This window comes from Cornus florida, unplaced genomic scaffold, assembly GCF_030987335.1.
Source record: "Cornus florida cultivar Cherokee Brave unplaced genomic scaffold, ASM3098733v1 CherokeeBrave_3.0.0_Hap2_Chr07, whole genome shotgun sequence".
Lineage (NCBI taxonomy): Eukaryota > Viridiplantae > Streptophyta > Magnoliopsida > Cornales > Cornaceae > Cornus > Cornus florida.
In genome coordinates this window covers 437,516-463,299 of record NW_026775577.1, presented here as the reverse complement: position 1 = coordinate 463,299, position 25,784 = coordinate 437,516, and the positions used below count along the sequence as shown (strand labels likewise).

Genomic DNA, 25,784 nt, shown 5'->3' with positions numbered 1-25,784 from the left:
TGGAGGGAAGAATATTAGTCCATTATTTGGTTCAAGTATATAACAATAATTCAGCAAGAGAGAACATAAAACAAACAAGTTATTATCCACTTTATAATAGTAATAAATATTTTGACTTATGCTATTCATGTATTCCTCCTTATTTCACATAATTTTCTTACATTTTCAGACTTAGAGTTGCAGAAGAATTTAATTAATTCTATGTTGTTTAAGAATCATTAGGGATAATTTTTTTTTATAGGTATTATTACAAGAAAAAATGAGGTTATAATATATTACTCTCTCAATTTCAAATTAAAATTTTGAAAAATATAATTCAGAATTTTTTTAAAAAAATTTTTGTAAGTTACAATTATCAAACTTAATTAGAAAAAAGAGGAGTACCACTATTGACCATTGTGAATTTGTGAGAAAGTGAACAACAGTACTTGCCCATTGATTGAGTAGTGTTGTTGACTGATGAGTGATGACCAGGTGCTGTGTAATAACTTATAGTCTTGTACTAGAGAGATTTAAAGCGACTTGAGGGACCCCACCACTTGACAAGTTCCAGTGTCCATTTTCTACGAAATTGAAAGAGCTCTTTCTTCGCTGTCTCATACATGAAATATCTCTCATCCCCTAAAAATCTGTATCATTTCACTTTCCAGATTACACTCTTTAGTCTTTCTTTACCCTAACATCAAGATTCCACTTTTTTCATTCTTATTTTATTTTATTTTTTCGGTGAGTACCATCAAGATTGCACTCTTCACTCATACCTTTTACAACATCATTGAAAGGAAAATACATAACTATTACAAAATCAGACAAATATTGGAACATTCTGGGAAAATTGTTCGCACGTTTTTACCATCACAAAGAAATACCATTGAATGAAATATACGTAGTAGCAGTACATTATTGAGTGCATAATGCTGATAACATGCATGTATACTTAGACAACAGAGATGAGTGAGTAACAAATTTTTTGAACCATTTAGCAGCTGTCTTCAACGTTATAAATTCCACCGGCCTTCACAAATCGCCCCTTCACTCGCTTTCTAGTATCAGCTCTGGTCTTCCTTGACTCATAGCGAATGTGCTTGTCAAATCTGTCCACAGTTAACAAAAAAAATGTCTTAAATGGATGCAATGAGATGGCTCGAGAAAGGAAAGGAAATGACAAGATAATCATGCCTTCGAGTTTTCTTCTTCTCCTTGTAGCGCAACATGGCATTGCCTCTGTTCCGTGCCAGCACTTCCATGTCAACCTTTGAAGTTGCCGATTTAATAGTGTCACTTCTAGTTAGAAAAGGCTGTTTACCAAACTGTACATTGGTGGCGCTACTGCACGTTATGGGTTCAACCAACATGGATGCCGATGATATATGTACATTGTTATTTTCTGACATAGCGGGACTGTGGCTTGAAAATGATTGCGTCGAGTGATTCTGCAATTATTCCAACCAAGCTTATCAATACACAGTTGTCCCAAAAGCAAACTAGCAAAGAAGGAATCAGATAATGAAAAAGTTGTTATGATATGACAACAATAGTTACACTACATTTTAAACTCAGCAGTTGACATCAGCTCACCTTTCTACTGCTTCTTTCATCCACATTTGAAGGGATGGGTGGGCAGCAGTTGCACGATAAGAACAAGCATAAGAAAATCAGATGTAAAAGTTTCCAATCAAACCATCTTTCAATCACAGGGATTCCACTCAAGTCAATATTGTGGTGCTCTCCACACTCCCAAAGTGTTTTATGTGCAAACTCTGAGCATGCAACTTGATAATTGATCACCACTACATACAGAATTTTGGAAAATTTAACTTTTTCACATTGCTGTAAACCATAGTTGTCAATATCACATGATTCTGGATCTTAATCATATGATGCAAGTAGACTAACCATTCAATCAATTGGAACTGGTTCATTAAATAGACCATGCTCAAAAATCGACCAGAGTAGAGGGGAATCTACCTGGATCATGCGATTCTGGGTGATACAGTCTATTCCCATCCACTTGGCTGCCAATGCATCCGGATCAGATGATGTCGCATCTGAACTGCCAAAATCCTATTTTTCATATGATAACATGTGGTTTGACTAAAATTATGACCTTAGAGCGGAATGACAAAACAAGAGTTATGTACATGACCTCAAATAGTTGGGAAATGCTATGTGGAGTTGAATTATTTTACGATTCGCAATAAGAGTCACTATTTGACTATCATACTGTAGACAAGCAGGAGTCCCAATATTTTTGGTAAGCAAGCCAACAATGGATGTATGTGTATATGTAAATGCATATAAACATCCCACTAGAAATAAATTCAACAAATATCCACCTTTTCTCTTTCAACCCAAATTCATATGTCTTCATCCCACATAAAAGTAATGCTTTTTATAACTCAAACTAACTGAATAGATGTACTCCAAATTTTGAACTTCTACATTCGAAGATGAGCTCAAAAGAATCTTAATGGTGAATCATGGTTTCCAACTAGCTGCACATCTAAGAGATTTACTTAAAGAAACAAAAAAAGCAGTACTCTCCTATATTATTTTTCTTCTCACCTGTAAATAAAGGATTGAACCTTCAGAGCCTCAAATTGGTTTCTCAATGAATTTTTCAAGTTTTAACCAAATTGTCATCACAATTGAAAAATCTCTAAGTCAGTAGGCTAAGAAATTCAGGTCGAAGAATTGAAATTCCTGTAATCAACCACCTTCGTTAATATCCTTATATATTAATTTACGCAACTCACAAGTTTTATCTTGGGCTTCAGTCCTCAATCAAACACTGAAAAGCAAATCCATATGCTTTTCTGTCTATAGTGAAGAATATGTTCCAGTTCAATCCAGGAAATAAATTTTGGAGCCCTAATATCAAAGCACCTAGATGAAATGAAACACTTTTCTTTATTTCCCCTGTTGAAAAGGAATACTAGAGGATGTACTCCACTTTACACTTCCTTGCCTCAGATAACTAAATGTGAAATGTGCATACACGAAAAAAATCATAAAAGACAATTTCATCAATACGGGCAGAGATTTTCATTTATCTACTCTAAAACCGAACGTAATGTGACTTCTTATGTAGAATCCTCTGTGAATTTGAACAAACTTTCTTCCATAATTGCTAAACGCGATAACTAAATCTCAAAATGCCACAATTCAGATTATCATTCTATGTCCTATCTGATACACAGAGCCCTAAGTCATAATTCTCAAAAAAGGATCATATAATTTAGTAGGAGTATCATTTATGTCAGCTAAAGAACATTGTATATTCGTACTTTTAGCTATCTTTTGTTTGTTTGTGCTTTTAAATACTGTCAAATGTAATATGTATAATTACTTATCAAAAAATATATATATGTAACACTTATTATCTTTACAATAGACTCTTAAAACATCCTTGAAAAGAAGTAAGGGTTTTCCTTTTTCTTTTGCAACTAAACCATAAAGGACAGAATATTACTTGTGCAACACATGAGTGCTTTCAAGTCAAAGTAATAGAAAAATGACGGTTAAAATTAGCATTATTTGAAATTTCCACCACTACAAGTCAAAACTTTCTTATAAAAATAACTATAACTTTCAGATTCAACTCCAAAGTTAGGATGACTAGAATGAAAAACTCATTCATTGGTTTCAAAGTAAATTGAAGTGCACGATGTTCATAACCATACGTTCACAGGCACACATAATAAATATCACAAAGGCAAAAGATAGCTTCCTTTGTATCTCCAATATTGATTCACAAACTGAGACTCTCTCAAAATATATGAAGCCCGGCTTAACTAAAAGCAAGCTAAAGGATACTAGTTGAAACCCATAAATAGTTTAGATGTCACTTGGCAATAAACTTAAATAATAGATAGCAATCAAAAAGGCTTACCTTTTGCACTGGTATGCCGTTATATGTTGTGAAGCACTTCATCTCATTCATGTTTTGCAACACTTCCGCTGTGGTCAAGGAAGCTTCCCTTCCAATGTCATTATAGTACTTGATCGTGAAACCAGGATTCTCTGCACCATATCCTACTTCTTGTTGACTATCTTCTTCACAATCCCTCGATTTTCCTAAATGAAAATCCCAAATCTGCAAGAGCATCCGTGAAAAGACTTAACAACTACCATGCCAGTCATCACATGCCAAATTTTTTTAACCAAATATACTGGAGTGCTATGTTTGGGAGCACCGATTCAATGCTCCCAAACGCAACATAAAGGAAAATAACATCCTAAATGAAACTATACAAGATATACTGCTAAGTTACCATAAAAAGCAAAAAGATCATGTAACATGTACTTTTCTGTTCAGTTGTGTGGACGTATCTAGCAAAACGAAAAAGCAAAAAGCAAGAGGCGAGTAAAGGATAGGTCAAACACTTAAACATAGAAGTTTAACATTACCACCTTCTGTTTGGACAAAAATTAAAGCAAAATATCCATGAAGACCAAAAAAACAAGACTTTGGAAATCCAATAACTAGAGTGCATTGAATAGCTAAGCGGGCATTCAATCTAGACACCAAGGAAGTAAAGTTAAACACACACCCTACCATAGTCCTCAGAGGCCACATGAGTAGACAGTTGCCACTGTCCTGTGTATAAATTGGGATTCAGCTGTATAATCAGTTATTAGCAGCTGCTTACACAAATAAATTAAAAAGATGAAAATTTGTAGGTTTTTACTAAAAGGTGAAAGTTAGAATAAAATGAATTGCAGAAGAATGAAGGAAGGTGATTCAAACCTGAGGTGCCTGATATGTTGGGTTACAATTCCACATATTATCAACTTCATTCACGCAATCATTTTCCCTTGAGTCTACAGTCGTTGGCAACATAAGCAGAGACGTAAAGGGTGTTTGCTGATGCAATAATTCCTCATCATCTCCGTTATCAAATTCAATCCCAGACCCCAATTCAGATCCATCTCCGTTTACTCTCACTGTTTCCCTCTTGGCCAACTCCATCAGCTGCTTATACATCACAGTCTTGTACTTCCCACAGCTTGAATTCCGCAAATTCGAGACAGTTGGGAATTCAAGACTCGGAACCCCATCAGGCAAGGGATCCTCCTCATTTATCACCATCAGATCTTGAAAATTCCCAACATCGGACTTGTACAAGCGCGTATAATTGTTGGAATTGATAGAATTTCGAGGCTGTAAATGGAACCCCCAAACTAATGCGAGCTCAATCGCCGAAGGACAACCGGAGAAGTCTTGGACGGGCTCGCGTCGATGGAGGGACGAGACGGAGCAGTTGTCATGAGTGTCGGAGTCGCAGTCACCGCAGAGCACGAGATTGTCGGTGTAGCAGCGTACCGAAACCGGTTCGGACCTGCAGTTGTCGCAGATCTGTGAGCGGAGGTGCTTGAGAGAGAGAGCATTGGCGGAGTGTACGTGTTGGTCGCAGAACAAACAGAGCCTCGCCGAGTCGGCTCTACAGTACAAAACCGCCGTTCTTTCGTTGCAGAAATCGCAGGGTATGAACATCCCCGAAGTTCCAGATTTGGAATGCTTCTCCATTTTACCGGGGGGGGTTCCGTACACATACAATCGAACACACAAAGTTAGTTGACTTGATGATATACTACTAAATGGGAAAAGGAGTTGTAAAACCCTAACCCTAAGAAAGTTGAATGGAAAAAGTTTGAATACTACAGCAAGAGCTTAATTTAATTTTGACAGAGATAGAGATAGAGATAGAGATAGCATATGCATAGCAAGCGACGATGAAGAAGGGAGAGTCAGAGTCACTCTTTTTGGTGAGTGCAGTGGGCGCATAACATAATACAATTATATACTTCACATGTGCAGTTGTGCACATGAATATGATATTTATGTATGGGGAAGTTGCAAAGGCAGTGGGGTCCTTGCTTGTAAAATATCGGCACTTTTTGCCATGCTGGCGTAGAGTGATGTCGTCTTGCGTCTTTTGAACTTGACTCTCTGCCGTGCTAGCTTTTCTCAGGAAATGACCCCTCACCGATAAAATCAGGGGGCATATCTAATCTATATGTTGTGAAAAAAAAAAAAAAAAAAATCTATATGCTGCACATAAATATAAAGTGATATTCTCTGAGGTGTGTAATGAGAAAATTCGATAAATTGATTTAGAGTAATTTGATGATAAAATATTTTTGGAATTTTATATCTGAAATTATTTTATTAGTAAGGGAAACTTTAAAATGAGATATATGTAGTCTAACGTGGACATTAAAATAAATGTTATTTTATTATTAACATTGACATTGTTTTTTAGACTTTCGTTGACTAATATAAAACATCTAAGCTCGTTTGTTTGGATATAAGAAAATATTTTTATTTTTATTTTTTGGTGTTTGGTTGTCTTAAAATATTTAAGAAGAAAATAAATATTAAAATTTAATAAAAATAATTTATTCATAAATTTTCGGTGAGTTATTTTACATATCCCGTTCGATGGACTTGACCTCAACTCGATGTAGACCTTTGCCAAGTGCTGACAAAGTAAAAATAAAATAATGTTTTACCTGAAAAAGAAATATATTTTCCTAAAATAATATTTTACGTCGAAACAAATGGAGCCCTAATGTTTTTTTAAAATGGAATTGATGTCAAAATTTATACAAAATTATGGAACTTAAGTTTTAAAAAATCCCAAAAATTTATTGCAAATTCTCAAGTTTACAAAATTAAACGTATATATTATATATATAATGAATAAGTATCTTTACTTTAATTTTTTTTAATTATATATTTAATGAAAAATTATAGTTATATTAAATTTTAATTGTGAATAAGTTTTTTTTATATATAATTATAGAAAGAACGAAGGTTTTCATTACTTGTGATATACTGTACATTAATTTGACAACTGTGAGAACGAATATTTATTATTATTTTTTAAAAAATATTTATTATTATTTTTTTATCTAAAGTCCGAAAATGAAAACAGTAAACTCAAAGAGAGATATTACATAGATATATATATTTTTTAAAGGTGACAAAAAAATTTAAAAAGTAGGTTAAATATAATTAAAGTGCACATAACATCATTCTAGTATCATATTATTAGCACACACCCCTTCGACATTTTCGGAATAGTAAGAGGATAAAACAAACATTACAACCTTACTTTATATCAAATTAGAAAAAGTAATTTGAGAGGTATTTCCTCTCAATTTTCAAAAAGAATAAGGGGTTAAGAGTTAATAGCATACTTTTAAAATATGGGATGTAAGTGCTATGGGAATTATAATTTAGAGGTATTTTTTTGAACTTAAACCTTACAATTTACTCTAGTCTCTACGGTCAAGATATGCAACTCACATGACCGAGTGTTAACCTTAATTTTCAGAATACCCTTAGAGTGCATACATATATATATATATATATATATATAAAGAGAAAAAACTGCAAAAAAGTATCCCTCCGTGTTTTATGCAGTGCATACCCTCGGAATTAATGAGCTGAACTTTTAGGAACATAAGTAGAAAAAAAATTTTAGGGAACATAAAAATAGTTTTTTTTTTTGTACATTTTATTTTGAATTTTTTGACTTTACTATTTTTTATTTTAATCTTTTCTTTTTTTCTTTTTCTTTTTTTATTTTTATTTTTATTTTTTTATATGTTATTCCCAACATGATGGCTAGGCAACATATTGCTTCTTCCAAAGTCCCATACAATCCACTCGCATCTCTTTATATTGATATTACACCTTTTTTTTTTTTTGACAATGAATATCACTTTTATCTATTTGTTAGTTCCTGCAATTGCTACCAAGAAGGCAAGTAGTATTTATTTATTTTGCTTCTTCTTTTCAGGCATCGCAATTTGAACAACGTGTAGCCCTTTGCATTTGACGGGCATTAGCTTGGAAGTCATGATGAGTAATTTATTTCAGTTCAAGATTGAAATTCAATTTTTTAGATAGGTAAACTACATTTCTTGTCATTTTGTCTAAATTTTGAAACTTGAACTCTCAATTATTTATTGATTTATTTTTGTCCAAAACTACTGTACAGTGAAAGATTTGGTTTCATAAATAGAAGTAATTTCTTTTATTTATTGAAGAAAAAGTCATTTATGTTTGCATGAAGTTAATAATTATGATATAAAACCAAATGGCCAAACCTATTGGTTTTTTTCTTTTTCTTTTTTTTTTTTTTTGCCATTTGGTGAATGTTTGTAACTTACCTGGGTCCCACACATGTACCAAAAACATATTTCATTTGGTGTTTTCACCTGTCTAGTGGCTTTAAAAATCTTTTTATAATCTGAAATGATAAGAACTTAATCTCCAACTAGACTCAATTTATGTATGAAATTCTTAACATAAAATGAAATAAATTCATGATTTTGGAGAAATTGAAATGTACACGAGTTGTAAATTGTAATGTCCCTTAATGCTGGAAATGCTCTTTATCAAGAAAGTAGTGACCATTTTGGTGTGTTTATGTTAGAGGACTTGTAATAGTTCGACAATTAATTTTCAGCTTTATTTAGTCATAGACATGATAGCACATGACATGACTAGTTTTGTCCGATTAAACTATGAAGTTAAGTAGCTCACTAGCAGTAATCAAATATAAGTAGTATTATGGTAGAGCTATAATAGATAGGTGAAATATTTTGACCAAAATTTAGGTGGTCATTTTGTCTTGTGTGGACGGAAGAGGATATCCTGAGGTGCATAGATCTTGGTCTTGGTTTTTTCCGCTTATTGTTCTATTGCATGTAATTGAAGTTTTCAATTAAAATTTGTAGAATTTGAAAAAAATAATTAAAAAAATTAAACTAATTTTTTTTAAAATTCGATTAATTTTAAATTTCAATACTCTAATTTCATACGACTTGAATACACCCTCAATATATATATATTTTAATTTTATAATTAGGGAAGATCTATCATTCATTATTAATCCACATGATTGAGTACTTCTTTTCTAATGAGGACCGAGATATGTGATGCACAATGGAGAGGGGCGTTAATGATGAGATCATTGACCTCATTCTGCTTCCTTCTGTAAGGTTGGGCCGGGCTACATTAAGACCCAACTGTTTATAGGTCATTGTTTACGGGATTCAAGAGCCAGACTTGTAGGTAACAGAACGACATCGTTTTGCTAATTAAAAATTAAAACGGCGTTGTTCACGATGGACTTTTCATTTACATTACTTTTTCATGGTTGTGTGAGCCCTTGCGTCTCCCTGTCCATACCCATTTCTCTACCTGAAGCTGAAGGAAGAAGTATCACGGGCCATTCAACGATGGGGAATCCAATAGCCAAATTTCTGATATTTGCAGTGATAGCGTTCTTGGTCTCGTCGTCGTCGACGATCGCTAGCTCAGACGTACCGTTTATTGTGGCTCATAAGAAGGCCACTCCCTCCAGGCTCAAGTCCGGCGCCGAACGAGTCTCCGTCTCCATCGATATCTACAACCAAGGATCTGCGTATGTTCTCTTCAATTCCTCCTTTTCAATCTCTGTTATCAGATCTATCTTTCATGTTTCCGCTCTTTTGATCCAATCGCCCATTCTGCATGCGTTCTCTTACTGATCTCTCTCTCACACACACACACACACACACTATATATATATGCGCGATTGATTTCTGCTGTTGATTATATTTTCTGCAATTTTATCTTGTGATGATACTCATTTCAACCGGGTTAGGTTCATATAAGGATTCATTTCTTGCATAACCGATTGTTGACTTTATATGAATGCGCTTGATAGTTAATAGTACTCGATTAAGCCGATTTTCCAGCTGTGGATGTTAATTTTTTCATGCCTATTGACTTAAATATATTACTCCCTGTAATTTATTGTGGAATTGTTGTTGTATCTCTACTACCGGTTGATTAGCATTTTCTAAGTTCTTTTCTTTCTTCTGGAAAAAAATTCGTATTTTGGTCAAGAAAATTGGATGCATATTCTTTTAAAAGGCAAACCAACCAGTGCCTAAATTCTTACCATAATTTATTTTTATTGTGTTGTAGAAATATTTGGTGTTATTGATTCATTACTGGCAATGACTTTGGACTGTATCAAATCCGAGTCCATTAGAAGGATCCGATTTCAGTTCTGTTTGTTGCATTTGCATATGAACATATAATCGGCAGTAGTTGACTTTGGGACAAAGATACAGTTGTTGATTTATTTTATTTTATTATTATTATTATTATTTTGTATGAGAAACAATTTTAGAACAGTCAAACTATGTTTACAGAATGAAATCATTAGTTGGATATCCTGAGATTTGTTCATTGCTTGCTTCATGCACCAGGGCTAAATGGAGATGGAGGTGAATAACTGAAGGAAAATTTTGGAAATAAGTAACTGAAATATAGAAACCCAATATCTGTTATTGAGCTAATGATTCTCTGTTTCTACATTACACATTCGTCCCTTACTTCAACGTCTCGATTATCTAATATTGAAAGGATTGAATCTGGGTAGTTTTATCATCACTGAATTCTGGAAGTTCGTCTTCTTAAAGCTTAGATCTCTCTTAACAATGGCAATCTATTTTCCACCATCAATTGTCATCTTTTGAGTTGGTGCTGGATTTATGCAACAATCTTTCCATGAATCATGATAGATTGTATAGTTAAATTTACAGCATGAAATCATCTCATTCTAGTGTACTAACATTAGTTGATCTTTTCTGAAGCTAGAATCTTTCTGTTGCGTTCACTTCATATTATAATACTCCACTGTCTATGATCATCGTTAAGTGATTTTAGGGGCATATTAGCAAAGAAAATGCTGATTAACGTATAGGCAATGATATGGGAATCTTTTGGTAGATGTAAATCCTCCATCTAATATAACAATTAGAAAATGCTCTGGTCAAATTTGGCTATTAGAGACCCCACACTTTTTTTTCTTTTTTTTTTCCCCGCTATGTTCCATTCAAATTTTAATAAATGTATATTTATAGAGAAAAAATTAAATAAATGTAAGGAGCTGAATCAAATAAATTATCTTTTCTTAGGAAGCCTGGTCTTAGAAACTTGTAAGTAATTAATTTGGTTGGAAAGGTTGTAGAGGGATGGACAGAAGTTGATTGTCGGGTAATTTTCAGAAGATGTGAATTATGAATTATTTTTTTCTAACACTTGAAGTTACACAACTTTATTTAAGTCCCAATAAGATCAAAGTCAACCAGAAACCGGTCTGTGAAATGAGATTGTGATTTTCTGGTCTAATAGTTGAGGCGACAGAAGTAAAATATTAAATCAGTGAGACATAAAAAATAAATATATGAATTGGGGAGAGATTTTCCTGACTTAAGACCTTTCCTTCGAACCAACCAACTCCATTTTTATAAAAGGGAATGAATTTCTCTTGATAAAAAAAAGTGATATCTGTATTTTGTGGTAATTAATTATTCAGGTAATAGCCTCTTTGGGTTAAAAATCGAGGGCATCGAACCAAAAGCCAATTGATCCAGTTTTAGTTATAAAATTTTGAACTCATAACCAGACCGAGGGGCACTAGAACCAAACCAAGCAAAAAATATAAGGGTTGGTCCTGTTCGGTTTTGGTTCTTAAATATATTCAGACAATAGCATAGTTTTTCTGACTAAATTTTGGGCTTTTTATTGAGGCTTAAGTAGTGATGCTCATTGGTCTGTTTGGTTCGGGTTGATATCGAACCAAAACCAAATTGATCCACTCTTAGTTCAAAATTTTGAACTTATAACCAGACCGAGGCTCACTAGAACCAAACCAGCAAAAAATGTAAGGGTTGGTACTGTTCGGTTTTGGTTCTTAAATGTATTCAGACAATAGCAAATTTTTTCTGACAAAATTTTGGGCCCTTAGTCTCATCCCACCCTTTTATTTTTTTGGGCATCATCTAACAGCGGATAGCACATGGTGCTGAGAAAAAGAGTGGGGAACCTTAAATTGTTCTTTTATGGTGAAATGGTCACATTCCTAGTCAATCAGGGACATTATATTTCAAGTACGATGCCCTTCGTGTATTGATATAAATTATGGAGGTGGCTTGATTTTCCTTGTTGTCAATTGCTAGAAGAGTTTGATGAACTTGCTTGCAAAACTAGTAGATTTTTTGAAAGTTTTTTGGCCAATGATATCTACAGCTGTTGTGGAAAACATCTCTTTATTTGGAGGATCGAAAATCTTTGATTTATTGCTTATCGATTCAGCTTTTTACTTGGACACCTTTGACTTTTGATTCTTGTATAGCCTCCATTCAAGCACCTTGAAGTCATTTCAACTACCATCAATTCATAATATGCAAAGTAAACCATTGATTATGCTGACAGTCTTGTAACCAGCCCCACTAAAACTAGGAGAGAAATTTGAGGTGGATTCTGTTGTGCTTCTAAGTTTTGTGGTTAAAGCTCATGTGAGTGAAAATGAACTAATTTTGGTGGGGCTGGTGAATGATCTGTATCATTTGGGCAATTCTGGGGTTCTGGGGTCACGTAGCTTCCTACTCCCTACTTTGACCTTTCATAGGATATAGCTTGGGGGGGAGGTACGTGCATCCATTTGGAATTCAATAGTTGAGTTCTCAAAAGGAAGTTGGATCACCCTTATTAAGAGTACCTTTTCTAGTCTCTGTACGTACTTCATATTTCTTTTTTCCATTTCAGTCCCAGTTAAGAAAATGATAGAGAAGTCGCTAGGGATTTCTATGGGATAGTGGGGGATGAATTTAGATGCCATATGGTAACATTTGACATGGTTTGCTTCCTAGTAAGTTAGGGGGGCTAGGTATTATGATATTGAGGTTCTGTATCAATATTTGTTCCGTGGACATATGCTGAAGAGAGGAACAGCCTTTGGAGGAGAGTAGTATAGGGAAAGCTTAGAAGGAGGCATTAGAGGCTTTCTTTGGTTGGTTGTATTATTCCATTTCAGAAGAGGATCTGATAACTCCTTGAACTAATTTGGTTTGATAGTGGAGAAATAGGATTCCTGTAACCAACCCCAAGTAAATGGGAAAAAGGCTTTGTTTGTTGTTGTTGTAGTAGTAGTAGTGGAGAAATCTCGGGTGTGATTTTCCCAATGGATTTTGAGGTGAGGGGGGATCTTTTGGTTTCCTTGGGAAGCTATATGGCGCAGCCCTTCCCAAGATAGCATTATTGGTGTGACAGCAGTGTTTCAGAAGAGTGTAGTTATAGATAATCTCTTAAGGAGGGGAAAACCTGTAGAACTGGTGTTGTATGTGCAGGATGACAGTGAATCACAGCCATTTGTTACTTGATTTTCCAGTGGAAGTGTCGGTGTTGTGTGATTTTCCTTTTTCACTATGTGACACTTGACGATCATGCCTTGTTCGAATCTAGAGGTGTCACTTCTGATAAATTTTTCCAATTTCTTTTTCTTGGTGAATGGTGATATTGAAGCTTTTTTTTACCCCACTGTCTATAGATCATGTCAATTAATTTTTTTTCGTTTATGCTCTTTGTATATACCATGTGTCCATGGGTTGCACACCCTTGGTGCTCTCTAGTGTTCTTTATATATATATATATATATGAACTTATAGTTGGCTTGATATTTAAATAATATGCATTTGATAGTAGGGTCTTACCAACTCCATCACTATATCTGTGTGTAATTTGGTCCATTTGACAGCTGTTGGACATGAAATAGATTTCTTATTGTTTTAGTTTGTGGATCTCTTGCAGTTAAAGCTTGTTGATGTATGCCTGTATGGTGCTGTTAGATTCTAATTTCTCTTTTTGGGTATAATTGATGATTATTGTGGTTTAATTTTATGCATTTTTTTTTATTGATATCTGCACTTGTATAATTTAATTTATTTTATAAATTGTTGGGTCTTCAGGACTGCTTATGATGTAAGTCTTACTGATGATAGCTGGTCCAAAGATATATTTGATATTGTCAGTGGTAACACTTCAATGTCATGGGAGAGACTTGACGCGTAAGTTCCACATTCCAGTGACACCAACCAGCCACAATGTTTTTTTAATAAATTTCTTATTCCTATTTTTCAAATTAACATCTTTACCATGCAAACTTGTATAATTGGCAGTGGGGCTCTTCTATCACACTCTTTTGATTTGGAGTCCAAAGTACAAACACTATTTTATGGTGCACCAGCAGTTATCACATTCCGTGTCCCCACAAAGGCTGCTCTACAGGTTTGGCATTGTGATCATTTTCATATATATAATATATGTAGATATATATATATATATGTAGCAAAGATAAGTATATATTTGTTTAATGTAATAATTTTATGATATTTGGTCTGTTTACATTTTTAGGAAGCATACACAACTCCGATTCTGCCCTTAGATCTCCTTGCAGATAGGCCTCCTGAGAAGAAGTTAGAGTGGGTAAGTCTATCACTGGTAATAAATGCATCAATAAATTTCTTTTTAGTTATGTTATCTCCACTAAAAACCATGCTTTTGTTTTTTCATGGAATCATCTTTTAACGGCGGGCAAATTTTCTCAGGCTAAGGTAAGAGGAGTTATTGTTATAATAAATTATAGTCTCATAAGACTGCAGAATGAATTTCATTTTTGTAACTTCAAGTAGATGGGTTGGAAGTGACTCACATGACAATGATTAGTGGATTAGGGACTATGCATGTGACAGGGTTAGAAAGGGCATATCAGTGATCTTCTGTCCTCTGCTTCTGGTGTGATCTTTTACTCTTAATTAAGGGCAATAAGATTGGTTGTGACTTGTAAAAAACGAAAGCAACAAAATTGGTTGTGAGAATACAATGTTTTGGAATATTTCTTTTTGCCTGTTGGGTTTTTAAATGGTAACCAGTTGAATGTTTCCTGCTCAACATCCGTCTGTGTGATTGTCCTGCAGAGTGATTGTAATGCCTTTTGATTCATCTCTTCCTTACATTACTTTTGATTTATTGCTTTAATTAATTATAGGACTAACCGATCCTCGCGTGTGTATTTATATATGTGGGTCTTGCAGATCCACTGTACTCTTCTCTGACTCCCAATTTTGTCTTTTTAACAGAGGTTGTTGGCAAAGTACGGGTCCTTGATTTCGGTGATCTCAATCGTGGTATTGTTTGTGTACCTGGTTGCAACCCCATCAAAATCTAGTAGCAAGAAGAAGCGCTAATCGTCAGAAACTGAAACAAACTTCCGTAGCTGATTCCATAGGCTGGTCTCCAATTGGGTCTCTTCTGAGACAACGTTGCTTGCTGAACCTCCGTTCAGTTTAGGTTGTCATATGTTAGAACTTTGAAATAGATAACTGTCTGATTATATATGTGAGATGAACACACTTTGTCAATCTGCCATGCTGATCTTTGGGCAGGTGTGACTCAGTCGGAAGAAAATGTTTGACTTAGTTTTTTTTCTTTTCAATTTGTACATTTCTTGATGAGCGAGCTTCATCAGTTCTAAACTGTATTAATTCTGTGTTTGTTGTTAGGGAATTTTGCATGTATGGCACTGAATGATGAGTGAGTCCTCTTTTAATTTGATCTGATACAGAGAACCAGTTCTTTCTTAATGTAGTGACGAACTTTGCGGTTCGACATATATAATTGGGAAGTTTGAGATCTCAAAAACAAACGAGTACTTGTAAGCAAAGGAGTGTCTGAAATAATTATATGGAGTGAATTACAGGGAACAGTTTGAATTTTTACAGTAACTTAATGTTTTGGGCATGGTGAAACTCCATTTCCATATACTTAAAATGTTTTACTTTCATTGAATGGGTACTTAGACCTCGTTTTGTGCTGCCCGGCGTTGCTCTCTAGAGTTGGGTAATGGATTGATTGATCGACGCTTGCATATTAGGAAAATAGAGTTGGGTATGGCTGGATTATTGAGAAAATGACAAGTAGTTGGAGGGTCAGATATATTTAATTTTTTATTTTTCTTTAACTTTATTTTGTTATGTCAGTCACGTGTCATACGATTTGGACTCTGTATTACAACTTTATGGCTTTGATTATGGGCATTTGCTCATCTTTTCACTCGCCCGAAGTCTAATTCACATTGGAGGAGCACATTATTAGACAAAAAAATTGATGAGTGGAATAAATGATGGCCCATTTTAGGCAGCCTGTATCAAAACGTTGAAATGATGTGGTCAATGATGATAAAACACAACTAAAGCAAGCTACTTGAATAGAATAGACGCGGTGTATATTTTGGCTGTTAGAAAAACAGAAAGAGCGAGAAGAAAAAAAAAAAACAAAAACACCAAAGCCAGCCTGGACGAATTATAGTACGTCACGTTATTGCTGAATATATTAAGATTAATAACCCACCACTTGATGGTGATGTGTCATTATGCAATTCGTTAAACATTGGCAATTGCAAAGAGCGTAGTCGTATAATATAATGAATGATGTACCAACCAAATTACCAATACCTATCACTGATCGCCAATTCGCCATCCCTTGGTTGATCCGATACATACAGATACATATATAGATATAGGAGAAACAGCATCAGCTTCATTGATTGGTGTTTTGGGATTTTCGGTATACATACACACACAGAACAAACAATGAGTTACCAGCAAGTCCCTCCTCCTCCGCAAGACCCTTACCCCCCACCAGGTAGGTATCCTCTTCCTTCCTCTCATCCGATGCCTATGACCAATCCATTATTAATTAATTAATTTATTTGTTTCTCTTCTCCTTTTAATTTATCTCTATTGGAGTATTGGACTCCTCTTACATTTTTATACAATTATCATCCGTTCCTTGTTTCTTCTTGCCTATGTGATTTAGTTAGGTTTTTCAATTTCAATCTAATATGGGTATTTTTACCCTTTTTTATTTATTTTCTCATAGGGTATGGGTCTGTGTATCCTCCACCACCAGGATACCCTTCAGCACCGCCGCCACCAGGATACCCATCAGCACCGCCGCCACCAGCACAGTATGAAGGGTACCCACCACCTGCTGGGTATCCTTATCCACCACCACCACCACCACCCCAGCATACAGGAGGATATCAAGCCTACTTCAGTCAAGGCTACCCTCAACCACCACCTCCACCACCTCAACCTGCTTACCAGGTCTACCACTGCCAGCATTATCAATACAATGACCAAACTGGTTGCACTTCATTCCTACAAGGCTGGTATGTCATCTCTCTCTCAATTACCACTTCTCTCTTTGGTGCTTATACATATACATCCACACATATAGCAAGCTTCCTTTTCTGGGTCCTATATCAGTAAATTAATATGGCTTCTTTTTTGTTATACTGGTGTATTGCTTCTGATGATGCAATGTTTTAAACTTCATTTTAGGGACACTGAGCATGAAATACTCTCTGACATGAATTTTATATTCTGAAATGATTGCATGTTAGAAATTTTCAGTTTTGATTTCTTTGATTTGAATTCGTCAAAATTCAGGGTCTTGTCTAGTTTTTCATCACTTGAAATGTTCTACTTATATTGATTGCTTCATCACTCTCATGGGAAAGGTAGTTTGGTTCCATAAAAAACACTTTCCCCCAATAAAATTGTTAAATTTTTAACACTTTGATTGTCATTTCTTTATTGAAAATGTTCTGATATCTTAGACATCCTTGATTTATCCGTTATACAAGTCCAACATGCTTAGCTTAAGTTCATTTTTCCTTTCTTTCTTATATTTGTAGTCACAATCTAGAGCTGCCAAAGATTGTTAAGAAATTATACACTTTTTTTTTTTTTAACTGTTATATTCTCTTTTGAAAGTATACGTTGTAGAATCATAATATTAAAGAAAACTAATCAAGAAATTATTTTTTTTATTTTTTATTTTTAATTTTTTATATAATCATAATATTATAGAAAACTAATCAAGAATTATTGTTATTTTTTTTTTTTTTTCATATTTAAAAGGGCTTTAGATGAGCCGGAATAATACTTATCATATCGAGTGTAACTTTAGTAAATCTAGAAAGTCAAATGAGGATATGGTAAGGATTGAGAATCAAGAGCAAAAAAGTGAACATTTTCGTTATTGAGGCTCAATTATTCGTAATGAGGGAGAAATTGGAGATAACTTTAATAGTAGAATCAAGGCAAGATGGGTTAAATGGAGGACTGCATCTAGTATATTGTGATAGGCCTATCTCCTTATCATTGAAAAGAGAGTTCTATCGAAGAACTATTAGACTAGCCATACTTTATGGTACCTAATGTTGGGCAACTAGGAGACAACACTTGCATAAAGTGAGTGTGGCAGAAATGCGAATTCTGAGATGGATGTGCGGTACGACTAGAAATTATAGAATTAGAATTGATCACATTCGGGAGATGATTGGACCAGCACCAATTGGAGATAAAATGGGAGGAAATCGGTTAAGATGGTTTAGACATGTGCAAAGAAAACCTTTAAGTGCGCCAGTTAGGAAAAGTGACATAGTCCACATTGAGGGTAATACTAAGGGGAAGAGGAAGACCAAAATTAACGTAGATAAAGTTAATAAAGAAAGATATGATAGCATGTGGATTGACTGAGATTATGGCTGGCCTTAAATATAATAGAATGGAAACATAAGATTCATGTAGCTGAACCCAAGTAAATGGAAAAAGGCTTGGTGGTGGTTGTTGTATGTAAAAATATATTAGTGTAACCGTGAAACTTTTGTCTTGTTCATTATGAACATGAATCCTATGTAAAAATATATCATATCCATATCTTGTTTTTTCAAAGAAACAACCCTTTGCATTCGGAGTTAAGGTTGCTTAATCTAACCTCCCCATACCTGCAATGGCGGGAACCTCGTAAGCCGGATTTTCCCTTTATCCATATCTTCTTCTTCTTTTTTCTTTCTGAGATTTTCTTTTTCACTGTATCCATGTCATGTCGTATCCATATAAGTGCTTCCTAGAGTGCCAAGGATTTTGTCAAGGGTTTTATTATAAGCAATACCATTTCAGGGATCAACTGAACGTCTATGGGTTATCCAATAATCAGGAATCATGATGGATCAGGAGTTTGCATTATGTAGTCATTATTACTTTATCCTCGTGATCTTATTTTTTCCCCTCCTTTTGTGGTAATTTTTATCTTCATGATCTTCATTCAGTAGAGGCGAATAAATAATATGCACATAAGAATGTCTGTAGAGATAAAATTGGTGGATAGTACAACATAATGGAGGGACAAACAACTATATTGACATTAGCAGGGACCAAAGAATGAGAAGATGTCAAGTAATATGCCCTTTTCTGTAGTATTGGATGAGTTAACCATCTATGCACGAAATAACTGTGAATGGAAATTGGCAGCTCATCCAAAAACCTTCCCTACTTTTATTGGCACGGATCTGGTTGGGAGTAATTGAGGTTCAACCGTTCAAGACAAAAGGTTCAAACCCTAGTTGGATCAGGGTTAGAGACGACACAATAGTATACACATACTTTTAAGATGCATATTGAGGTGTGCTTGCACGTGCGTGTATATATAGATGCATACATATGTCTTTACGTACATACATTTAGTTAGAAGCATGCTTGAGATAAATTCTTAAAACTAGGGGAGGCTCGTGGCAGGGTGATGGTATGGATACTTTTTACAGCATTAATTTGCACACCTCAAACTTGCGTTTGGGATTACATAGTCTGTGATGTTTGTGTGTTTTATGGATGGTGGAAGATCTTGCTAGTTTGGCTGGTAAGTGCATATTGGTAGCAAAATCACAATGTTTCGTATCTCCTTGGCTGCTTGAATACCATCTTCGTCCCTGTGCCCTTTTGCCTATCAAAAAACAAGGAAGATTCATTGATAAACAATTTCAATCCTATTATTTGAGATGGCTAAGTTTGGTTGATGAAGACAAGGTTTTTTAATGGAAATACCAAGCACAACTAAATATATATTTTAATTGAAATAGCTTATTCATCAGAAGAAAAGCCTATAGCAACAATAGCTTGCTCTATTGTGTAGCTTGAAGGTTTTTTTAGAAATAGCTTGGTCAATGAAAAGGTTATGAGGAATAGTATATTTATGATATACAGAATTTGACCTAATTCTCATTTTGCAAAGTGTGTGAAATAAATCAGATTATCAGCATCATTTTTCATTGTTGCTGGTATTTTCTAACCGCATGTGTAAAGTTAATGGCATTTGACATCTGACTGTAGTTTGCGTTATGTGGTAGCTAAGCAATGAGACTGGTACTACATTTTTGCAAGTCAGTGCAATAAATTAGTTGAAATGTTTGGTTTTTAATACGAAGAATAATGAGAGAGGGATCTCTTCACTCCCCTCGTGTGTGTGAAACACATTCTGTTTCTTCTTGTATTTGCTTCATCACTGGATTTTTGTTGGTTTCAACTTTTTGTAATTGAACGTTGTTTAATTAAATATTGTCAAAAATTTAGTGTCATTCACACACACACACACACACACACACACACACATATATCCCAATACCTCGTGATTTTGTCTCAGCTTGTCCAATATAAGATCCCGGCACCAATAGACATTTGTACAAATGGTATGATACAATCCACTTCAAAGATGACTTTGGCTTTGCTTGTGAGTCACTGTTAGATTCTATCATGTTGAAATGGCTAACACTCATATATATATATATATTTGACTACATAAGCTACTGTTATATGATGAGGGCACTACTTAAGTATTTGTTTATAACTGCAGTTTGGCTGCGCTTTGTTGCTGCTGTGTGCTAGAGGAGTGCTGTTTCTAAGATGATGAATAAATAGACATGATGTACATGAGTGCCTAATAATTTTTTATGTGGGTTTCTTGTAATTTTTTTTTCTCTACACTTGTTATCTTTTCGTCTTTGCTTGGACCGGGACTTCTTTATGCGGCTGCTAAAATGTTCTATTGTGCAAGTGGAACCTATCTCACTTGATCTGCTATGGGTCTTTCATTGTTTTTGAAATCTGTAATTATGAGCCACTGATATTATTAGCACTGAAAAATAGTATTTGGTTGAAAAATGACTTATTTCACAAGCGCTGGTAAGCATTGATTGCTGAAGATGTTTGTCTATCTATAAAAATGTTTTTGTTTTCAACCTCGAGTGGCTACGCACGGAGTACCGTCTTGGTTAAACTCACTGAGGAAGTTTTTATCAGAGTGATCATGTGGGGGGGAACTGCTGCCTGAATTTTCATTCAGATGCCTCTTGTTACATGAGCTTGCAGCCTTAATTAGATGAGTTTGCCTGAATTATCATCCGCCGGACTGAGGTCCGGTCTTGGATCATTCCCGGCTCACCTAATATTTACTCCTCATAGTGTCATTCCCAGACAACAAGCCTATTCTAAGACTTCCACTCCAACCCATAGAGCTAAAGAAGCCAAGATAGGTTAGTTCTTGCCTCAGACACACTTCCTTTCGGGAATGCAGTGAGAACAAAAAACTAAAGAAGCCGAGATATATATATATATATATATCTCTTTTGATTACCATAAAACTAGAGGGAAAGGGGGAAATATAAGGGTTAACAAGAAAGTTGTAATTTTAATATGTCATTTTCCGAGACTAACTTTTGAATTGGAGATGATCTAAAATTGAGAAATGGCACAAATATCGACAACATACATTATTAGACAGCATACCAACGCCAAAGACATTGTTGTAGAAGGTGGATGGTTCAAGTCCCAAAGGACAAAGTGAGTGTTTCTTGCCGATGAAAAAGAAAAAGAAAAAGAAAAAAATGGGCATACCAACAAAACAGTGAATGATCTTAGTAACCTAACAAGTACATCCAGATGCACATATATGTTGGTGACTTGTTGCCTATATTGATTACCAATGTCACGTTAGTTAAATAGCCATTAGATAGCCAAAAAATTTCTATTTCAATCAATGAGTAGGGTCACGCTAGAGAGAGGAGAGAGTATGACGAGGATGCCGCCTCTTGTAATATATTACAGAGCCATTCTGCAGCATCTCTTCTAGGCCCCTACCATGCAATGACAGAAATAAAGTTTAGGACCATTCTAGAATTATACTCTGACATGAAAGAATTCATAATTTTTAACTTAAAGAAAGCAACCATAGGTTGTTTCAACAGTAAAATTATTTAAGGATGATATTCTAAAGAGGAAAAAAAAGGGAGTTGGATGTTGGGCTTGACAAAGAAGGATGAACTACATCTTGGCAGGAATTGATGAATCTACTTCTAACACATTTACATTAGTTTCAAAAAGTTGCAAAATACGTACACCGCTCAAATTATGAAAAATAAACTCAGTGTTGTACCATACGCGTAAAAGCCATCTTTTCTAATGAACTTGCAAGCCAAAAGCCCATTCAAGACCCAACCCCTAGTCCATAACATTGAACTGCACTGAACCAGATAAAGACACAATTTCCTGCAATACTTTGTTAAGAACTTCAACAATATCAATTAACTAGACTTGTCACTAAATCCTAGTTCAAAACTTTTTTTTATTAAAAGAAAAAAGAAGTTCCAAACCACTTGGTAACAGTATCTACAGCGACAATAATGATTATGTTATATAACCTAGTAATTAACCCACCCCAACTTACAACATTATTAGGGCCATCACTGTTAATTCTATTAACCCACCCCAAGTTGCAACATTATTAGGGCCATCACTGTTATTATATTACAAATTCCATTGGATGAATAAGACCCGATTAAGAAGGTCCCCACCATTACAAAAGGCATAACTCATAAATAGGTTATGATTTGCCTTCTTTTTTCTTTGTTATAACATCAGCTCAGTATGAGATGCATCTAAATTTTCCTTATGCAGAAGTCAACATTCCCATCAGAAAACAGAAGTTAAGCAGCATAACTCACAGAAGTACAGAAGTTCAAATAATGGCAACAAAAGAAAGGTGCATGCTAGAAGAGTTCTTTTTAATTTTTTATGAGACTTTTCACTGACCAAAAACAGAATTGACCTTGCATGACCTGACCAGCATAACAGTGGAACCAAAGTAGAGCAAACAATATAAATAAAAGCTCATTCGATTTCTGTAATCACCAAATGGAATACAAATCTTTGACCAGGGTGAACTCTAGTGGTGCAAGTTTGTGGACTTGCAATTACCAAGACAAATTTGCAGCTGGACATCTGCATACTACCTTTTCCAAGCTACACAAACATGTCAGTATCAAGAGGTAACAATGACGATTAAAAATCTGCAGCTAGACATTTGCACACTAACTCTATCAAGCTCTACATCTTCAAGCACCAATAGGTAATAGTGACATTTAGACTTTGTACTGCACCACTAACAGTTTGACTATCGAAACAGTTTTGACTATTGAAACAGCTTGACTATAGAATTTCCTCAGATCAGACAACCATAAAACTTAAGAAAGATTTAGGATGATCAATGCCCCCACCCCCCCAACCCTTTTTTTTTCCTGCAACCCAGCACATATTCAGACAAACAGCCCAATAATTGCCCACTATTAAATAGTTATTGAAGTAACTACTACAGCAACTTCAATACGTAAAATCCCTTGCATAAGGGAGTTTTGTAAGCATTACAGCAAGTATAAGGAATAAAGTTATGTTAATCAAAGCTATAAAAGCTTATAAAGACACTTTAGGGCTTACAAATACTAAATAGACCTCAACCTAGTTAATATGGATGGTTTCAGTCGGTCCCATAGTTCAGGGTCATGTCAATATAAGTGTGCAATAAATTAGAACTAGTGCACTACAAGCTAAAACACATCAACATAATCAAAAGACATATACCAAAGTATTAACAAGAAAATATGTAGTGGACTGAAAGACAGAACAGCATGCTATACCAGCATGTGTGCATGACAGGAGCCATGAAACCGAGAAACATCTGTTCTGACATCTGAAAGCCAGTGAAGAGAGAAGCGTTCTAAAGTATATTGAAGAAAACAGACTATCACAACACATCACATCTTTCTTATGTGCGGCAAGTCTCATCCAGTAAGCAGAACTTTGCATGAAATATCCAATTAAATCATTAGTCATTGCATGCTTCCTACACGGTGATGACCTAAAGACCAACCGTTCAATGCTCTGTTCTAATAACCAACATAACCGTCCATAAATTAGCAGTTTGAATGGATTAACAACTAACAAAGGTGAATTCCACACACACATAATGAAATTCCATTTGTGCAACTTGCACCTCCTTACATTCTCTTAAAACATTTTAGTGTTATTGTCTGAGTCTTTAGAGACATAACTAGTGCATGAAAATTAACTAGCACTTAACTTAAAAACCACCCATGATGACTATAAACAATCTTTTAAGGTAATATTCAGGCAATACAATCTTCAGTCCAAAAATACCCATTATTTGTTCCAACAAAAAAATTCAACAATTTCTTCATTTTGTTCAGTTTTGAGTTCATTTAAAAGAGTTAACGACATATGGTCAAAATTGGAATAGCATTTTGAATATGATTTAAGTAGAAAAAATTGGAAAACTAAGGAAATTTGTAGAAACAAGCATGGCAATAATAGAGAGGAACCCTAGATTAATCAAGATAGACAGCATTAATAAATTGTGGTAGAAGTGTCGAACCGAAAACAAGGAATCAGCTTTGCTTTTATCTCATCAAAGAGTACTACTACTACCTCCGGATTGAAATAGAAATTACAAATTTCGTTTAGTTTTTACCCGTCTCATTCAATTAAGCGTCTTTGTTGTTGTTGTTGTTGTGAGCATCATTAGAAAGATAGACACCAGGCCGAACGGCCCGCCTCCGAGTTCTGGAAGGGAGAATGTTATCCAAATCGACCTCGGCAAGCGGATCGTCGGAGAGGTCACTATCGGCGTCGCCATCGGATTCACTCCCAGCATCACTAGAATCATCGGTTTCTTCGATCAATTTCCCTTTACCCTTGTCTTCCCTCAAAATCCCTTTGCCCTTGCTATCAATTTGAGCCTTGCCATCCGAATTCTCGTCATCGTCTTCCTCCTCCTCCTCCTCCTCATCATCATCTTCATCGCCGTAATCCTCTTCTTCGTCGTCGTCTTCATCATTATCTCCGTCAGAAGAAGTTTCCAACTTCTGCTTCTTCTTTAGATCTTCGCCTTCGTCTTGGTCTTTGTCTACTGAGCAGATATCAGATTTTCGCTTTGTAGGCAATGCGTGTTCTTCTTCTTCGTCGTTCTTGAACTCTGCCATGCTTCTTTTATTGCTTCAAAATAACTAGGGTTTCGAATATCGAAGCAGAGTGAAGAAGATCTCACTAGTCACGGATAGATGGCAACTCCGTACCGCTTTGTGACCGACGAGACTAGCTAATTAGCTACAACCCTTTGTGTGTGTCTATATATATATATATATATATATATATATATCAGCTTAGTTGCTGCTCGTCTTGGGTTCTACACCAAAGTCCCGGCCCAACCTTCTGGCAGGCTGGTTGACCCAATATCATCATCCACAAAAATGCTCTTTTTATCAAGGGAAAACAAATTTGACTCTTAACAACTAATATTCTAAAGACTATTTGTGCCTCTTCATTTGTTAAAATTATACATGTCATAGTGATAGTAGTAGTTGTGTGAAGTGCACTTCTCATGTCAATAGTAAAAATGTTAGTAGTATTTTTAGTTTTAAAAAAATTGAAAATTTGATCTTATTTGGGAAAAAAAATATTTGAAGAGAAAAGAAATGTGAATAATGTTTTGCTATGCCATTAAAAATGAGAAATGAAATTACACCATTGTTATGTTTTGGAACACCAATTCAGTATTTTGGTTTTGAAAAATTAGTTCAAAGTTTAAATTGAATTTCTTTTAATTCCAATTCTAAAGAACAGCGCCTAAATCTAATTGTAGGCTTCAGAGTTTATCTAGCCCTAGTATACTTTGATATTTA

At 35.0% G+C, this 25,784-nt stretch overlaps 4 protein-coding genes across 7 annotated transcripts; 2 read left to right on the top strand and 2 right to left on the bottom strand.

Moving 5' to 3' along the window:
* Positions 1 to 846: 846 nt before the first annotated feature.
* Positions 847 to 5,816, bottom strand: LOC132315612 (zinc finger protein CONSTANS-LIKE 15-like). Of its 3 annotated transcripts, none has more exons than XM_059813950.1 (4): positions 4,751 to 5,811; positions 3,893 to 4,096; positions 1,180 to 1,433; positions 847 to 1,094 (listed from the first exon to the last, which is right to left on the bottom strand). In XM_059813950.1, exons 1-4 carry the CDS (start codon positions 5,528 to 5,530, stop codon positions 980 to 982), a joined length of 1,353 nt encoding a protein of 450 aa, XP_059669933.1. In that variant the 5' UTR covers positions 5,531 to 5,811; the 3' UTR covers positions 847 to 979. The 3 variants fall into 3 exon arrangements, with proteins under 3 accessions (XP_059669933.1, XP_059669935.1, XP_059669934.1); XM_059813952.1 differs by lacking the exons at positions 847 to 1,094; positions 1,180 to 1,433 and adding exons at positions 1,579 to 1,790; positions 1,969 to 2,064 and having other exon boundaries at positions 4,751 to 5,815; XM_059813951.1 differs by lacking the exons at positions 847 to 1,094; positions 1,180 to 1,433 and adding an exon at positions 1,797 to 2,064 and having other exon boundaries at positions 4,751 to 5,816.
* Positions 5,817 to 9,157: 3,341 nt separating this feature from the next.
* Positions 9,158 to 15,413, top strand: LOC132315610 (uncharacterized). 2 transcript variants are annotated; one of them, XM_059813947.1, is made up of 6 exons: positions 9,158 to 9,443; positions 13,822 to 13,920; positions 14,032 to 14,140; positions 14,267 to 14,338; positions 14,461 to 14,466; positions 14,992 to 15,413. In XM_059813947.1, the coding sequence occupies exons 1-6, from the start codon at positions 9,259 to 9,261 to the stop codon at positions 15,097 to 15,099; spliced, it is 579 nt and encodes a 192-aa protein (XP_059669930.1). In that variant the 5' UTR covers positions 9,158 to 9,258; the 3' UTR covers positions 15,100 to 15,413. The 2 variants fall into 2 exon arrangements, with proteins under 2 accessions (XP_059669930.1, XP_059669931.1); XM_059813948.1 differs by lacking the exon at positions 14,461 to 14,466.
* Positions 15,414 to 16,356: 943 nt separating this feature from the next.
* On the top strand, positions 16,357 to 20,916 carry LOC132315611 (cysteine-rich and transmembrane domain-containing protein WIH2-like). The gene is made up of 3 exons (XM_059813949.1): positions 16,357 to 16,555; positions 16,793 to 17,084; positions 20,609 to 20,916. Exons 1-3 carry the CDS (start codon positions 16,504 to 16,506, stop codon positions 20,655 to 20,657), a joined length of 393 nt encoding a protein of 130 aa, XP_059669932.1. The 5' UTR covers positions 16,357 to 16,503; the 3' UTR covers positions 20,658 to 20,916.
* A 3,489-nt stretch (positions 20,917 to 24,405) lies between these two features.
* Positions 24,406 to 25,231, bottom strand: LOC132315609 (uncharacterized). Its single transcript, XM_059813946.1, has one exon. It carries the CDS (start codon positions 25,083 to 25,085, stop codon positions 24,588 to 24,590), a length of 498 nt encoding a protein of 165 aa, XP_059669929.1. The 5' UTR covers positions 25,086 to 25,231; the 3' UTR covers positions 24,406 to 24,587.
* Between the last annotated feature and the right edge of the window lie 553 nt (positions 25,232 to 25,784).

Bases quoted from the DNA above. Each gene is read 5' to 3' on its own strand.
- LOC132315609 (XM_059813946.1), bottom strand. From the start codon at position 25,085: ATGGCAGAGTTCAAGAACGACGAAGAAGAAGAACACGCATTGCCTACA.
- LOC132315611 (XM_059813949.1), top strand. From the start codon at position 16,504: ATGAGTTACCAGCAAGTCCCTCCTCCTCCGCAAGACCCTTACCCCCCA. The intron at 16,556-16,792 runs GTAGGTATCCTC...ATTTTCTCATAG, and splicing joins AGACCCTTACCCCCCACCAG to GGTATGGGTCTGTGTATCCT. The intron at 17,085-20,608 runs GTATGTCATCTC...TTATAACTGCAG, and splicing joins ACTTCATTCCTACAAGGCTG to TTTGGCTGCGCTTTGTTGCT.
- LOC132315610 (XM_059813947.1), top strand. From the start codon at position 9,259: ATGGGGAATCCAATAGCCAAATTTCTGATATTTGCAGTGATAGCGTTC. The intron at 9,444-13,821 runs GTATGTTCTCTT...TTGGGTCTTCAG, and splicing joins ATCTACAACCAAGGATCTGC to GACTGCTTATGATGTAAGTC. The intron at 14,141-14,266 runs GTTTGGCATTGT...TTACATTTTTAG, and splicing joins CCACAAAGGCTGCTCTACAG to GAAGCATACACAACTCCGAT.
- LOC132315612 (XM_059813950.1), bottom strand. From the start codon at position 5,530: ATGGAGAAGCATTCCAAATCTGGAACTTCGGGGATGTTCATACCCTGC. The intron at 1,434-3,892 runs GTAAGCCTTTTT...GAATAATTGCAG, and splicing joins ACGGCATACCAGTGCAAAAG to AATCACTCGACGCAATCATT. The intron at 1,095-1,179 runs GCATGATTATCT...AACTGTGGACAG, and splicing joins GAGAAGAAGAAAACTCGAAG to ATTTGACAAGCACATTCGCT.